The following is a 16,981-nucleotide window of genomic DNA, read 5'->3' as shown; positions in this document are numbered from 1 at the left end:
ACAAAAATAGTTCCAAGTGTAATATAGTAAGAAGAGCTCTGTCATTTTCTTCATTCATTTTTAACTCTTACATGGAAAACATGTCATCCATATTCTAATAAAAGTTTCAGACACAGTTAATACACAAGGACTCAAAGAACAGAAAAAGGACAATTTTATGGGATTTGGCATATCTTGCATATCAAGTGGGTGAACTGGAAGGGAATTATTCTTTTTTTATTCTTTAATGATTTCTGTGGAAGAGATCACTCAAAAATATCTAGTAATGCATTCAATCCAAAATTATCCCATTTGAAAGAGGACTATTCCACTAATCCCTACAAGAAAAAAAGTCTTAAAACCATGATTCAGCTGCTTCAGTGTTTATTTACCCCCCTCAGTTCCATTTCCTCTTAAGCCACCTCAAAAGTGGAGCTGTCAAACAACTTTTTTAGGCATTATATAAACAATATGTAGGCATATAAAGAATATATTTATCTTGTTTATAAACAATATTGTTTATATAGGCATATAGACAATGTGTTTAATTAGGTAAAGTTCAAGCATATCAATGCATTTGAGACATACATGCATACTAGATTTCTTTCCTTTTATGTAATTAACCCCATTAACCTCAAGAATTTTAATTAACTTTACTGAAATCAGCACAGTCTGCTTATAGGACCAGGATTGTTTTGAGAGCTACAATAAGAAAGGAAACTCAGTTCTAAGTCTCTAGACTCATTAATGGTGCCAAAATAATTAGCAATGCCTTGATTTCTCGATATTAAGGAAAACATCTGTGCTGCTTATTTTCCTCATTTAGTAAAGCAAAGCAAAATTTGGGATATTTCTGCTGCAGAATATGTAATTTTGTTGTGTTGCTATCACATTAAGGAAGTTATATAAACCAACTGAACAATATAGATCACACATATGGTACTGCCTTATTGGAGTGTAAATATAATGCAAAATCTATTTACTTCTTCTATTTTATTAGAGCCCTGCTAATAGCATGTTGCCAAACATTATATTCAAATATATTTTATATTTTCCTCACACCTGCCCTTCAGGGAAAATATTTGCAGTAAACTGTAAATTAGAGCAGCAGAAGAGCTACAGCAAAAAATCTCCACCACTGAAAGCATGCATTCTGCCTGGATTTACACAGAAAGCTAAAATGGGCTGGATATTTGGTTTTGTTACCTGTTACAACATAGTAGTGATAGAGTAATACCTGGAGAGTTTGTCATGAAACGAAATTATTTCAACGCTGCAGGCTCCACACACTTGCTGAAAATGCCTTTATACATCATGTATTTTATAAATCAACCCTGGTAAGCTTTCTTCTTTCAATACCTTTTGGCAGTGACCTGGCCAGAGCTGCTCTTCATGCAGAAGACTTTCCTTGTCTGTATGCCAACCCCACAGGTGGCTTCCCCGCTCCAGCTGCTGGTGGCATTGAGCGCTGTCCCCAGCACGTCCTCGGAGCAGGAGCTCCAGGGAGAAGTTTCCCAGAAGAAATGCACACAGGGGTGCTCATTGCAGGCACGCTGCTCCTGCAGGGCTCGGTCAGGGGGACAGGCTTTTCCACCTGGAAGGGGGCAAGAGAACACCATTGGTGCCTGATGATTTTTGTCCTTTCTTTTTATACCCTTTTTATACATTTTTATATCCTTTCCCTCCCCTTGTGCCCTTCACAAACACTCCTTGTGCCTTAGCCCTACATGTTTATAACTCTTGTAGTCTGGTATTTAGCTTAGTTTGGGGGTTCTCTAGGGGGGAAGACAAAATGTCCCCACTATCTCAAAACTAGAGGCTCCAACCTTGGACAGAACATGTTTTTGTAAACTAGGCTGTAGTCTCACATGGGGGGGTTAATTAGAATAGGGGGACAATTACTTCATTTGTTAAGTTCCTTATTGGGAGATTTTAGGTAGATGCACTAATTTTGCGAGGTCCATAAATTTGTATACACATTGTACACTGTGTGCTGCTCAGTGTGTTTTCCACCTTAGACAAGTGTGCACCTAGGATCCTATTAAACCAAGGTAATAACCTTTTGTCCTACACTGCTGGGTCTGCCTCACATTTTTACCAGCTTTTAAGGCATCACCATTTCCTTATCTCACAGTGTGTGGCAAAAGGGAGACATGAGAAAATAAAAAAAAAAAAATCAGGTTTGCACAATACCTTCTCTTTTGTGCCCCCTCTAAAAAATTAAATAAATAAAGCTTAAATAAAGCTGTTGACCTTTATGGCTGAAATAACAACCTTCTAAAATATTGTTTCTTCATTAAACTAGCCTTGCATAAAATTGTATTCAAATGCATAATGGAAACAGAAATAGGCAAAGTATATTTCTGAGTTGCTTTATTGATAACTCCTACACACAGCCAAGTTAATTCTATTTAAATACCAGTATCACTCGGCAAACATGCAATCAGGTTTAAAGACGAATTAAGCATTATTTTTATGTTCATTCTCCTTGCTAATTTCCCAAGGAGGAACATCTCTCTCTCATATTTGGACTCTATTCACGTGTTGCCTTAAAGATTTGGGCAGTGGAGGATGCTGAACTGTAAGGACAGCAGGATGCATCAAACACCACCCACATCTGCAAATCAAGGATGGGGGAAACTTGAAAGCTACATTTTGAGTATGAAATGAAGCACCATCCTTCAAAGTCATGTCCAAAGATTTTGCTAAACTGCTGCACTTTGTCAGCAACTGGTGACAAAGCCCCAAAGTACAGGAGTTTGAACAGCCTCCCCAGAAGCTGTAACACTCCAGCCAGCAGCCTGAATTTATCCATAAAAGCAGCAGATGATCGCAGCTCAAAAGCTAAGGAGTAATGTGGTGAAATTTAACAGTAAGTGTTGTCATTTGAGGAAGAAAGAAGCAAAAATTGCTTAAATCAAAACCATTCTCCTCCTGGAGGGAGAACCAGGACAACTTGGGACACAGCCAAAGTGCTGCAGCTTTTGAAAGAGAAGAAGTTTTGGGGGCAGACAGCACGAGGTGCAGAGCACCTCTACATCCTACTAAAATCAACAGGAGATGAAAGTATGGCAAAGGGATGCCTATTGCCTCACAGGACTGACCCTCCTAAAATTAGGTAAGGCCCCAAAAAGCCTCAATGAATAGCAGTGAGAAAAGAAAAAGAGAGAGGGAAATTGCCTAACCCAGTGGAAAATCACGTCACACTACCAGTCATCTTTTCATGAAAATGGACTGTTCCACACAGTGTTCAGTCTCAGAAATGTTTAGTATGTTGAGAAAGTGGAAAATGCCCCAGGTAACTTATTTCCTGAAGAATTTGACTTGGCGGGAAAAATGCAAACCAGTTATTTTTCTTGTGTGTTCGAGCACATCTTAAAAATAAATAATTGCAACAAAAAATGGCAAAATGCCTGATCCATTTGGAAGAAAAAAAAATCAAAAGAAAATAGCCAACTCAAATTTTGAGCTACCCAGGGAAAAATTAGGGTGGTTTTTTTCAATATTGTGTTAGTTACAATATGTTAAGGAAGGAGAGAGTAGTAAAGAAGCAGTTTTAACTTAAGACACTAAGAAATATCTCATGGTACTTCCAACCTTGCCTGCAACACTGCAAGCAGGAGATGCTGTTTATAAAGAGCACAAGGGCTTGACCACTTTTTGCAGTTCACTGACAATGTCTGTACAAAGAAAGCAGGACAACATGCCTCTGCTTGGCCTTCCAGCAGTGACCACTTATAGATTTGGTTTTTTATGATGTTCAGCAGTTCTTATATTTCATTTTACACCTGCTGACAATGCCTGCTCTATGATCTCCTCTTGCACCAAGTTTCAGAAATTTGTTGTGTAAAGAATTATCTTTTTAAAACCTGATTTAAATCAGGTCCCCCAGGTTTCATCACCAGCTTCCTGGTTATCATATTCTGAGAGCTGGTGAAAAGCTTGGAGAAAATGACCCAAGAGTTTCCATAAGTCCTCTAACAGCAGAGCCACAGCTGACACTGCCTCCATTGACAGAGGCCAAACAAAATGATCCTTGCAAAGGTACCAGAGCTCTGTAGAAGTTGAGTGCTCAGCTGTGAGCTGGATATGAAAAAGGTAGAGATATGAGTAATTTTAAATTGCCTTAATATTTTGGTGATAATGGTATTAACTCCACTTCCACTCTCCCAACTTTCAATCACTGTCTGTACACAGATGTGTGACTCTGCACAGCAAACTGTCACAACCATTGCTAAATTTGCACAGAAAAAGTCAGGGAGTTTGATTTCAAAAATTAATTATTCCTTCCTGAGAAACTTAAAGTAGTCAGTTCAGAGTACTTCACTTTTATGTCATTGCCTTTCAGGCTGAGATGATTGTGCTTCTGTACTTCCAGAATTGACTCTTTCACAATTCCACTCTCGTAATTCCATGTTTATCTGTTATTTGGATTTCACTACTTCCATGGAAAATATGAAGCCAAGTGTATTTTCATTTTAATTATTCTCTAGCTCGTAGACTTTTTTAGTAGTAGTTATTATCACTCAATCAACAATTATTTTCATCCTGAAGGGTCCCAATTTTCTTCACAAGTGCTCAGGAGGATGTTTATGTGACTACAGACCTTTCACACGACTAAGGGTTTGCAAGATCAAGTCCTTAGCTAAGAAACAGTGGGTGGCTTTAATGATAATTTACAAAATAGCACTTAACAGAGCTTGTCCTGGACTAGATTTGCATCTCAGAGTGTTTTGCTGCTGCATTAACTGCACCAGTTGTGGCAATAGCAAGTATTTTGTGTCAACAAGGCTTAAATCTGTTGGACCTCTTCACGTTTTATGAATTTTTATGCACTTGATTCAAGACCTTTCAAATCCTGTGTGATAAACCAACACATAAATTAATTACCATATGTGTAACTGTATTAGAAGACTACACTTCTAATACAAAAGGGTTTGTTTAAATAGCTGTAACACTGATGTTAATACATAAAAAACAGATATATGATGTGTCTATAAAGATCCAGAAGAAATTATATATATTCATCAAGAGCTATTTACTTACTACAACAGAAAAACGAGAAGGTCAATACAGTCTAGGTCTATAGTAAGAGAAAAAAAAATCAGGTCCTTTTCCATTTCCTCATTTTTCACAGCTCACTGGTTTTAAATCATTACTGGTATGTTCCCATATAAAGAGAGTTGTGTGATGAGTCTGTCATGCAGCAATTTTACTGGTAGAGGATGAAGCTCTTCAGAACCAAATTCACACCCAGACAGGCCCTCAATAGACAGCAATTCAGAGGCTGAAGTGAATAGTTTTGAACTGTGACAGAATTTCTCCAAGTGACACATGAGCTCCAGCCCATCAAGATCTCTTAGCCTCTAGGCAGAGACAAGCATTCAGTATTATCCCTCAGCCCTGCAGAACTGGGATTAGCTCTGATCTAAACACAGCTTGGCTCAGGAATGGAAGTCAATTAAAGGAGCAAACAGTGATTAATCCAGAAATGCTCAGCACTCACCCTCAGCTGGAAGGGCCAAGATGGACCTGCTCCTGCTTTGAGTGCCCTCGGTGTTTTTACTGGAGCAGGAGTGGGAGCAGGGGGACCACGGGGACCACTCGCTGGTGACACAATCCCTGGCACAAGGGACCTCACAAGCCACCACCTCGGGACGGGGGAGCTCCGAGCAGAGGTGGTGTGGTACTTCTTCACCTGCAGCAAATGAAACAAGACAGATGTGGAGGGAGGCACAGCTTGGTTCAATAGGCACAGCCTGCATCAAACAGACTGACTTCATGTCAAATGTCCACCTGCCCATGCAGCAATGTGCTCCAAAGCAGCATGGAGTGAGGCTTCAGGCTGCAAAGTTAGTACTTGAACAACTAACTTAAAAATTTATCCAGGGAAGTAAAGAAAAAAAAAAAGTGTTTCAAGCTTGGTGTGACTTCTTGGCTGCAGTCCACTCTCTGAAGCAGGTGAGCAAAAGGAATGAGATAATTTAATCAATAGAAAGCTGTAATATATCAAATATATCAACAGAATTAATGATAATTGCCTCATATTTTCTAGCAATCTCTACCTACAGAACCTATTTCCCACAGTACAAATTGTGCAGGGCGCCAGAAAAGTCAGATTTCTTTTTCCTGTAGGCCAGAGAAGTATCTGCTAGATGTTTTGGTCCTTCTCATTCAGCCTCACCAGAATGAGCCACTCTTATTTCTGACTCCTTCTTCTCACCCAGCAACTAGGAGATCCAAAATTATCAATCTGATGGGCCACACCATCCAAGGGTGAAATACTTTCTGCTGCAGATGAACCAAGGGATCTGGACCAAAGCATATCTCCTGATGAGAAGTGTCTTTTCAAACAAGGTACGACAGTGGGGACTGCTGGGGAAAAACCTAACAACCAACAGAACCTCTGCCAGAATGAGCAGCAAAAGAAAGCATGAGGGATGCCATGTGGAATACAACTCAGGGAGCTACTGTTTTTAGAAAGGAAAATAAAATAAACCTTTTTTTTTCTTTAATAATAAAGGAAAAGTCCAGAAATTTTAGTAACTACATAGAATTTACAAGGACATCATAATTCATAAAAATTCATAAAATATAATTCTTTTAGTACTGAAGTACACCTAGTATCTTACAAATATATTTTAAGTGATGAACAGTCATGACTAACTTCATTACACTGTTCAATTACTTAGTATCTCTGGATCCTTATGAAATTTCAGCTAAATGTCTGAAGTTTCTGGAAGCTCAACTGTTTATAAACAAAAGGGTCACACCACATGTTACCTCCTCTTTTGCCCTTATAATAGTTACAAACCTCTCCTTCAAGGTTTCTTTAATTATCAACCTAGGAAAAAAATGTAATGACTATCCAGGCTCAATTAGATGCAAGAAAAAAAAAATAAAATTTATAATGGCAGAAAGTGCCTCTTTCACCTCATGCTCCAGGCTCAGACTCCATAACAAGGCAGCCCAGGAAGCAATCATAACTGGGAGTGTAGCAAACTGTGCTGCTTTTACAGGAGCCCACATGTACAAGTGAGTAAATAAGAGAGGCAGGCTGTGAGCACATAAAGCTGTCAGCAGCACGGCGCTATTATCTGCAGTTGCATCCCTAAATGAAGACAGGCTCATCGCCCTCGAGGCACAGATAAAACTTTTCAAGCGTATTATGAGAAGGAACAGCGGATCCAGCAGGCAATCAGACCGCAAGGTATGGTTAAAAATACTTTGGTTTTATACTCCTTTTCCTCGGTGCACACCTCTGCTCACCTGGAGAGGCTCGATGTGGCCAGACTTTGCACCACCCCCCTACACACAGCCCCCTTCCATTGGAGCTGCAATTGGAATCCCAGGAAAACCAAGCTGGATCTGTCAGCCCCTCTGACCAGCCTGTACCACCACTGCTGCTTTGGATGCTCACCTAATGCTGAGAACTACCCTCAGAAAAAAAACAATGTGAAAACAGCAAATAAACCTGTAAGCCTTATTCCAGCTGTCTTCCTGAGTCACTTTAGCATCAAAATCCCTGCTAACATTTTGACAGCTTGTCTGTACAGCAGCAGGTAATGGGAGGGTGGCCTGGGCAGGCTGATGTTAGGAGTCAGTGGTACAGCAGCATCAAGAGATTACATGCTTTAGTGAAGCAGGGTGGGAGGCCTGTCCTCCTCTCCATCACAGTCAGGGGAGCACGTGGACAGCCAGGAACAGGCTGCAGAACCATGGGGGATGAGATGGGACGCTGGCCATGAAAGTGTGACCCCCACCCCTCCATCCACACCACAGATTATCTCTGTTACATCAGGACTTTATGGCCAGGAAGTGCTGTGATGTTCACCAAATTCCAAATTTAGACCAGTTTTTCCACCAGTTAATACTGTGCCACAGATCTCAGCATCAGAGAACTGCTTGTCAAAAGCCAAGAGAGCCTTTCTACTGATTTAATCCAACTTCACACAACCCAAGCCACTCCTCTCAGAAGATGATTTAAAACATTTGGGTTCCCAAAAATTCCTCCACCCGTAAGCTTACGTGCCACATATTTTGGGGTGACCACCCTGTGGGGAAGGGAGGCAAAGGAGCAAAATGCACTTTCAACTTCTTCCTTCCATGCTTTCTTTTCATGCTGGATTTACAGCAGGTGACAGCAACAGTGACACTGCAAACAGAGGCTGCAATTCACAGTTCCTGGGCAAAGAAAGGAAGCTTTGTGCTTTGTTAGAAAGAGTTTACCACCGGGTGCATGAAGGTACAATTCAACACTCACTTTGATTTACTTTATAGCTCCATTCGCCGTGTTCAGGTTTAATTACTGCCTTCTATTACTGCAGAAGGGGAATTCTTCTGTACCAGCTGCCTGGCAGAGAATTCTCAGAAAACTACTGTATACTACAAAGGGAGGTAATAATCTTTCATTTTCCATGAAAAATACTAGAACAGGATATAGCTGAAGTGTGCTTTATGCATTGTCGCATATTTAAAGGGAACATTAAATTCTCAAGAGCTTCCAAACTGTCCACTCAGTACCTTGAAGGTGTAATTCTTATCACACAACTGCTGAATAATCTTTCTAGATCTTTCCACAGTCTTTACATGCACAAGTCTGTTCCATGGGGCCAGGTGGGACCCAAATGAACTGAGGGCAGAAAGGCTCACCAAGCCACTCTATTTTTTACCAGAAGTCCTGGCTATCTGGGAAAGTTCCAGAGGTGATTGGTGACTGGAGGTTGGCAAATGTGACACCCAGCTACAAGAAGGGCTGAAGGAGCATCCAGGGAACAACAGGCCTGCAGCTTGACCTCGGTACCAGGGAAGGTCATGGAGTAGATCACCTTGAATGCCATCACACAGCATGTGCAGGACAACCAGGGGATCATTCCCAGCCACCGTGCAGTTAGGACAGGAGGTCCTGCTTGACCAACCTCATCTCCTTCTGTGACAAGGTGACCTGCCTAGTGGATTAGGGAAAGGCTGTGGATGCATTCCTGGACTTTATCAAAGCTTTTGACATCACTTCCCACAGCACTCTCCTGGAGAAACTGGCTGCTCATGATGCACTGTCCACTGGGTAAAAACCTGGCTGGACATCTAGGCCCAGAGAATGGTGGGAAATGAGTTCCACTCAGCTGGGGCTGTCATCAGTGGTGCTTCCCAGGGCTCAGCACATCTTTATTAATCCTCTGGACACGAGGATCAAGGTAACCCTCAGCAAAGTCACAGACACAGCAAGTTGATGTGCTGGAGGGCAGGAAGGCTCTGCAGGGGGATCTGGACAGGCTGGATCAAAGGGCTGAGGTAAATTGTGGGAGGTTCAGCCAGGCCAGGAGCTGAGTCCTGCACTTGGACCACAAAACCCCCAGGCACCTCTCCAGGGGAAAAGGACCTGAGGGTGCTGGACAGGATCAGCTGAGAGCATGAGCACAACCAGACACTATCAGCTGAGAGCACAACTCAAACAATCCAACTTCTGAGGTACAGGAATTGAAACAGCACCTTCAGCACCCCAGGAGCCCAAGTTATCCCTCTCACACACTCTTTAATTCATGTCTTCAGCACTGATTGTTCTCAGCCTCGCTGAATGCTTGCTTTCCTAAAAGAAGCTGTAGTTAAGAAAAATGTTGCCATTTTCTATTCAAAATGTTTTATTGCAAGCATCCTGACCAACTCTAATGGCATTTTTTAAACTGATTGCCTTGTACTTGAATAGTTTAGTGATTATAAAGCTAAATACCCGAGATATACTCACCAGATAGCATTTAATAGGAAAGATTTAATCAATTTCCTTTCATGTCAGGGTGTAGTAATTACAAAAGAGAAGACAAGCACGGCATTTTTGTAAATATACTTGCTAACAAATTTGCTCATTAGCTAATGTACTGGTCCCTCACCTGAATTCTTTAACAAGCTAACAGAAAAGCACCATTCTGAGTGAAATTTTTCATTCACCTAAAATCAAACTAAATTCTTCCCAACAAGGAAAACAAAATAAGGAGTGACCTAAAACCCTCCTTGAACAAAAGTGCACTTTTTTTTCCTCCAGAAACTTTATTTTTTTCATTGTATTTTGCAATCCAGAAGGAGAAGGCACTCCCACAGTCCTGAGGAATGCACTCCATGGTGAGGCACTGAACCAACAGGAATGCTTCGTTTGGAATCAGTCCAATATTAAATTGCACCTGTCTGTTTTACACCCTGCCTTGCAGCTCTGCTGCATTGTCTCATTTTTCCCAGTGACCTGTTGTGTCCATCTCCCGTGACACAGTTTTTAATTACTCCTGCCAAAGACATCCCTCCTGGCTCAGGGGAAAGGGAATGTCCACTGGACAGGACACAACTAAGGCAGCAAAAAATAAAAAATCCCATCAGGCAGCAGGAATTGAAAGATCAACTCAATAACGAGCCAAGCATTCTCCTTTTGACATTCAATAATATGCTCATTTTTTAGAAAGAGAAATTGCAAAGTCACTTTGAAGTTTTCAGGTTTGAACACGTGTGGAGCCTCAAGTGACCTCCATGGTGGGAAAAAGCCCAAGACGAAGGAATTGCATTTCAGACTGTTCTGCACTGCTACACAGAAGTTCAGAAAATTTTATTTTGCACAAATGACTGCTGCAGAAATGCTGCATATTTAATGACAATTACCGGTTTGCCATCAATATTTCTCCTTGTAGCTTTTCAAATTATTCAGTGGAAATAATGAAGCTGTCATCTAAAATACTATACGTATCGTAAAATTTTATGTCCCACTTAAATCTCAGAAAAGAATGACAATAAACTTTGATTAAATACTTGCCTGTAACAGAGTAAGATGTCAACAGGCAGCAGTAAATTCAGAGGGATTCCTATTGACTGCATGCCAGTTTGCTGAGAGCAACTGCATGCAGACAAACTGTGTGCTGGCAGGATCCCGGCCTGGGCAGCTCATCAAATAACAAAAATGTTACATTTAAACGCAGTAACAATCAAATTACAGCAGCAGAAATTTCTTATAACCCTCCTGAATGTCTTCATCTCATCACAACATCCCAGATTTATTTTTTTCCCCGTGTTGCACACCCAGCTGTAGAGAAGAAAGCATCCAGGGCTTGCCGTGCTCAGTCATCAGCGGATGGATGTCACACTGCACTGAAATCCTGCCTCCTGGCTGACTTTGCTTAATGCCAGTCAACAGGTAAGAACGTTGGAGAAGAGAGGTGTCAGTTTGTCAGGGAAAGCAGTGGGGTATGGAATAAATTTAATTGCACTGGTCCATCACTGTTATCAGAGCCCCACGGAGGGGAAGGGCATGCAAAAGTGATGAAGAGGATGGGAGGTCATGAGTGGGAAAGAAGGTGAAGCTGGGAAATAGAATGACAAGAGGAAACACCAATGAAACCAGGATGTTCTTTTGGGGGAAGAAAAACAAAACAGATGAGACAATCCTGAAGGTTTTGAGTCAAAAGATTTGTTCAAAATGTAACTACAAAAAACATTTTTGATCACATAATGCACAGTAAAGAAAAAGGGGAAAACAATGCAGGAGAGTAAGGAAAAAGGAAAATAAGACAAAAAATACAAAAAATTAAGAGAGGCAATGATAATGAACATGGAAAAATGTGTATGTCTGGAAATACGTCATGAAATCTCTGTAAAATCAAAAGTCTCACCCAAATCCCTGCATTACTGGCCACGATCCTGTCCCTTACCTATGTCCAAGAGACTATTACCGAGGTTATGAGAAAAAGACAATGACAAGTATAGAAAAAAAGCAGTATTTGCTTCTCTTTCCTATACATCCTCCACTTCAATGTGGACTGTTTGCCCACAATTATTTTCTCCTTATGCAGATGCACTTCAGAAAACTGATTTGTGACTCCCAGAAAGCTCAGCACGGGAGGAGCACGTCAGCCAGCAGCTGCCAGGCCTGCAGAGAAGGTCCCAGAGCACCTCTGTGCAGCACTGCCACACTCAAGGTTAAACCAACCAACACACCTGCAGGTTACCTACAGAGAGAGCAGCTCTGCTGTGCCTCCTGCCCCACACAGGAAAGACAAGTTGTCACTTCAAGGAATTTGCTGCACCTTCACCTGCTGAGCTTGGGCACAGAAGCAGAATTAGTTCTACCTTGTGGCTGTTTGTACAATTCATCCTGAATGAGAGAGAAATTGCTCACGTGGCAGCTGAAAGTAAACATGGGTTCACTGTGTCTCCAGAGAAAAGCACAGAAATTCAGGCTGCTGCTCCTAGTAATTAACACAGCACAGCAATCTGAAAACATACAGTATAAGAACAGAACATAATCCATATTAGTGTTCTGCAGGGTTGTTTTTTTCCCTCTCTTTCTTTCCAGTTTTTTCCTTTTTTTCTCCATTATCCCTTCTCCTTGTAAATGAGGGAATCTACACAGGTGGGTTGATCAAGACTGATTGCAATTAAGATTTGTTGTTGGAATTGCTGCTATGGTATAATTGAAACAGGTGTCCTATTTCCTTCTCTGCACTGCTTTGTTCCAAGTGCTAAACAACACAAAATATTGTAGAAACCAATTCCACAAATAAGTCAAATGTGTTAAAATATTATAAAATACACATATATTTCCAAAACTTTGAAGAAAAAAGTATTGGTGGACTCGTTTATTCAATAATGTTTATTTAATAGTGTACAGAGTCCATCCTATAGCTATCTTTGCACTAAGGCAGAATAATTTTAGTGGAAGAATTAAGGCATTTTAGTTCAGAAAAAAGAAGGTGGCATTTTGCACCCAATGCATCACACATGTAAATTTCCAAATATTTTATTTTTGAAAACTTAAGGTGCCATCTTCAACCTCAAGGCTTGAAAAAAAATTATAAGTGGTTTATTACAAAGAGCAAATAATTTGTGCTTTCACACAGCTAGTGACCCCAAGAAGAAAACTTGTGTGTTCACACATGGAAAAGTGCAAAGCCTTTGTACCTACTGGTTTGATTATTACAATTTTTCTTCAGATGATGCTACTTTAATAATTACTTGCCTTGTTTGTTTGCTAGTAAGAATGTAAAACCTATGACTGACTGTTATCCAAGTGATAGTCCCAAAATAACTCGGCAATTTGCCATTCATTGGGAATATCTGACTCTTTTTCTCTTGTAGCTCCAGAAATCACCCCAAAATTGAGCTGGCATTAACACAGGACAATGAAAATTCATGAACAATAGAACAGCAGATGAGGTTGATCTAAGTTGGCAAAATTCTTGTTTTCAGATACAGTGAATGCTAATGATAATAAATAATTGGAAATACCATCTGGACTCTTTAAAAAACATCTTTCTCCAAGTCTGCAATTGAATCTCTACAAAAAGAGGATCAATGCAAAAGAAAATGAAAACAGTAAATTAAAATTAGATTTATGCCAACTACTTAAAACTAAGAGCTCATTTAGAAGCAGTTAACACAAAAATGTGCTCTAGTTCAGCTGCAGAGTCTGGCCTAAGCCCATAAAGCAGCTCTGAGAGCTCCCACAATCCATCAGGAAATGTTCAAATTTGCAGGACCAAATACTAGGCTATTTTTTATTTTTATTATTACTACTATCTTTTTCAATTTTGTCTCTAATTGATCCACAAATCTCAGAACTGAGCCGTTAAAAATAGCAATAAAGAAGAAAATACACCCAGTACCACAGATGATCATCAGTCAAGGGTCTAGATGAATGTCTGAGATTTTTTCTTGACCAAAAAATACAAACAGCAAGCCATGACCTTTGGTTCTTGAGGAGAACTTCCCACTGCACACACAGGTTTAGCCAAGTATCAACTGTGCTTGCAAAGTGCATTAGACATTTTTCAGCTGGGTTAAGTTACTTCTGGCTGATGTACCCTGACCTCTGCTTGAACCATTTTTACATAATAAAGCTGTGAATTTTAGACAGAGTGTTTAATTCCCGCTGTATTTTGCATAGATCATTTAGTACTTAAAATGGGGATAAATCAAATGTAGGAAACACAATATTAACAATATTTTCTGTGTGCTTCCACTCTGCCCATGAGGTGGAACTTTAATTACATCATTAATAACAATGCCTGCATTTTCAGTCAGTAGTGCATCATTCCTCTAGTGCCATTTAAACTGCATTTGGTCTCTAAACTGCTCCACCCTCTGGAACTGGTTCACTGATTATATTGGAGCTGCAGCCTCATCCTGCTTGCATCTCAGCTACCATGGCATCAACAGAAGAATTTAAAGGCAGGAATCACTTATGATGACCTAAAATGGTTTACTTAGAAAAGTTTCATGGTGTTCTCTGTCTCCAAAAAGTGTCTATAGATTTAGAGGTGAGAGTTGTTTTGGGAAAGGAAAAAAAAAAAAAAAACCCAAGGAAAAAAAAAAAAAAATCCATCAGTATGTTCCCCAATCATTCAGAGTCCAAATTGGCTAAAACCCTGGATGTGTGAGCACCTATGGCTGCTGGGCTTTCCCAAACTGAATGATAAAGCTAAAACCTGAAGACTGTATGAAAAAAGGTCCAAAAAAAAGGTTGTTGCCAATGCTTTGGCAGTGCCCTCGTGGTGTGCCCTGGGATCACAGAAAGGGAAGACAGGGAAGTGACAGAGGACAGAGTAAAAGGATGGTAAGGGAAGGAAACCCAGAAGGAACTGCCCTTGCTGTCAAAGTTTCACCAAGCTTCTCCAAAGTAGAAAAGAAAAGAAAAAAAAACGAACCCCAAAGGGCCCAGATTGATACCAACCAATCATCCCCTACCAGGTTTTCCAGCTCCTGTTGTAGAGCTACTATTTTAACTTTGCTACTAGATTAAAGAAAAACACAGAATCGGTAAATGCAATCAGATGAACACACCTCACCCCATTTTTAAACACCCTGAAGTGTCGAAGCTGTCAGGAGGCATTTGGACACACTTTTCACATATAAGAATAGAAACACAAAAAGCGAAGAATATCCAGCTAAAATTTGGTTTTCTAGCACTAAATTTCTTTGTGTGAAAAAAGCAATAACCTCCCTGCAACTTAGAAAATATTTTTGTTCTGATTATTCAGCTATTAAAATAGGAAAGTGTCGTTTTATGACAATTGCTTTCGGCAGGAGATATTTTACACTTATATTTGCAAGGAATAGGAATATAAGGAAGAACAATATTAAAACCTTCAGCGTTAATCTGTATTTTCAAAGCTAAGCACATTTTGACAAACTTTCTAATAGACACTGTTCAAAATTCATAACATATATGAGCATGATTACATTATTCTAATTTATTTTTTCTCCCTTCATGCGCAGCAATAAAATTTTACCTTTGAACTTATATTTATTACAACTTTTACTCTATGGAGGGCATGCAGGCACAGAAATATAATAAAGCTCTGCTAATTCCATACATTATTGAAATCCTAACAGTGCAAATGGTATCTTACTGTCTTCATGCATACTTAAAATTTCAATCCAAAACCTATTTCATTAAAAGGGATGGTTAAGCAACAGTATGTGTTTTTTATACATTTGTAAATAATTGTAGCAGGATTATATTTTATATATTCAGAAAAAAGTATGTAATACTAGTGTTTATTTAGGTGTTGTAAGCAAAAACTTGATAGATGTTAAATAATTGAGAGCTCCATCCACCAAACTCCTAAGCACTATAAAAATGCAGAGAGGGGAAATGTTAGAAAATAACCTTTGCTCACCCATGGGCAGCTGTAAATTGGGTCTAAATCCAGCAGTAAAAATCCCACTGACTTCCCCAAACTGGGAAGTGTCCAGCTATGCAGGATTGCTCTGAACTTGAAGAAGCACAAAAGGAATTAAAGCTGAGAATATCAGGGGTCACCTGTAAAACAAATGATACCTGGCAAGGGAAACATCAGGATGAACATACGACAAACTTGGGGCATCTCTTGACTTGGTGGATAGAACAGCAACTGATCAGCAGTCCAAGGCAGTAAGGAAGCAGCTCCTGCAGTCAAGAACATGACAAAGTGCACAAGTTGACTCAAACTGCAAGTGCAATATTGGCACAAACTCCTTTCTCCTGCAAAGGTCACTGCGCACATTAGCTGCGGCTCCATTGATTAGCAGCTGAGATAGCAGAGCTCGCACTCCTCAGAGTCATCAGCAAAACAGACTAGGGGATGACTTTCTGCATACCATGTCCTCATCACATTGCTGGTAATTGTTCACTCTCAGATAAGGCACAAATAGGGGAAAAGCAGCAGAACAGAGTTCTCTGAAAACATTAACAGAAACAACTGAACAACCTTTACGTTTGGCACTGAGGCGTCAAAAATGATAGCTGTTATTACTGCTGTAATTACATGGTTGGGACTCAGAAGAATTAAATTTTGCTTCCCTGGAAACACAGCCACGTGTTTGACATCTAAACCCACAGGAACAGATCTCCCCACCACGGCCAGTTGGCACATGCCTGTAAGACCTGAAGACACACTGCCAGAAATGATCCAAAGGGATCCCAAACCCATGGGGTCCTCCTGGGGGCAGACTGTGCCAGCTCTCAATTTCAGATCACATTTAAGCTACTGAGCTATTCTGTGCCATGGCAAATCCAGACAAGTCAAACCTCACCTCTGCACAAATTCCCAGCAACAAGCAGCAAAGCAGGGAGCAATTCACCACAGCAAACTATGTTGTGTCTCTCCTACACAAAGCTGAACCTTCAATATCACCTATCACAGCTACAGAGACAAAATTCAACAAAACCCTCAGAAATGGGTTCTCAACCATGTCTGGTATAGAGAGAAATACACACTTTTAAAAAGTTAGGAGAAAGGTTTTTCTCTGAAACCAGATAAGCAGAACAAAATTTTTACCTGGTCCCCAGCAGTCAGTTGGAATGCATTCCATTATGGACTTTAAGTCACCTCGCTGGCAACACAACCTCCCAACATATTGAAAACCAGCAGGAAATGTTGAATTAATACATATATGCTAACAAGCCCTCCTACAGCCATGAATGTTTAATCCAGCTTTTTGCTAGCTGACACAGTCCCCCATGGCTGCTCTGTGGTTTTTGAAGCCCTGA

At 40.3% G+C, this 16,981-nt stretch overlaps 1 protein-coding gene across 3 annotated transcripts in view; it reads right to left on the bottom strand.

The window, feature by feature from the left end:
• Nucleotides 1-16,981, bottom strand: part of THSD7B (thrombospondin type 1 domain containing 7B) — a 295,328-nt gene that overhangs the window by 128,953 nt on the left and 149,394 nt on the right. For all 3 annotated transcript variants that reach the window (XR_014853539.1, XM_085067129.1, XM_085067128.1), the window contains exons 9-10: nucleotides 5,486-5,677; nucleotides 1,339-1,573 (exon numbers count right to left, since the gene is read on the bottom strand). Coding sequence is in view for 2 of the 3 variants with exons in the window: in XM_085067129.1 (XP_084923255.1) it covers nucleotides 1,339-1,573; nucleotides 5,486-5,677 (427 nt within the window). In the remaining variant the exon portion in view is untranslated. The remainder of the gene's footprint in view (nucleotides 1-1,338; nucleotides 1,574-5,485; nucleotides 5,678-16,981) is intronic.

Source organism: Lichenostomus cassidix, chromosome 7 (genome assembly GCF_008360975.1).
Source record: "Lichenostomus cassidix isolate B80296 chromosome 7, HeHo_3.0, whole genome shotgun sequence".
In the NCBI taxonomy this organism is placed as follows: domain Eukaryota; kingdom Metazoa; phylum Chordata; class Aves; order Passeriformes; family Meliphagidae; genus Lichenostomus; species Lichenostomus cassidix.
The sequence above is the reverse complement of the archived record's forward strand: the minus strand, read 5'-3'. Positions and strand labels throughout refer to the sequence as shown.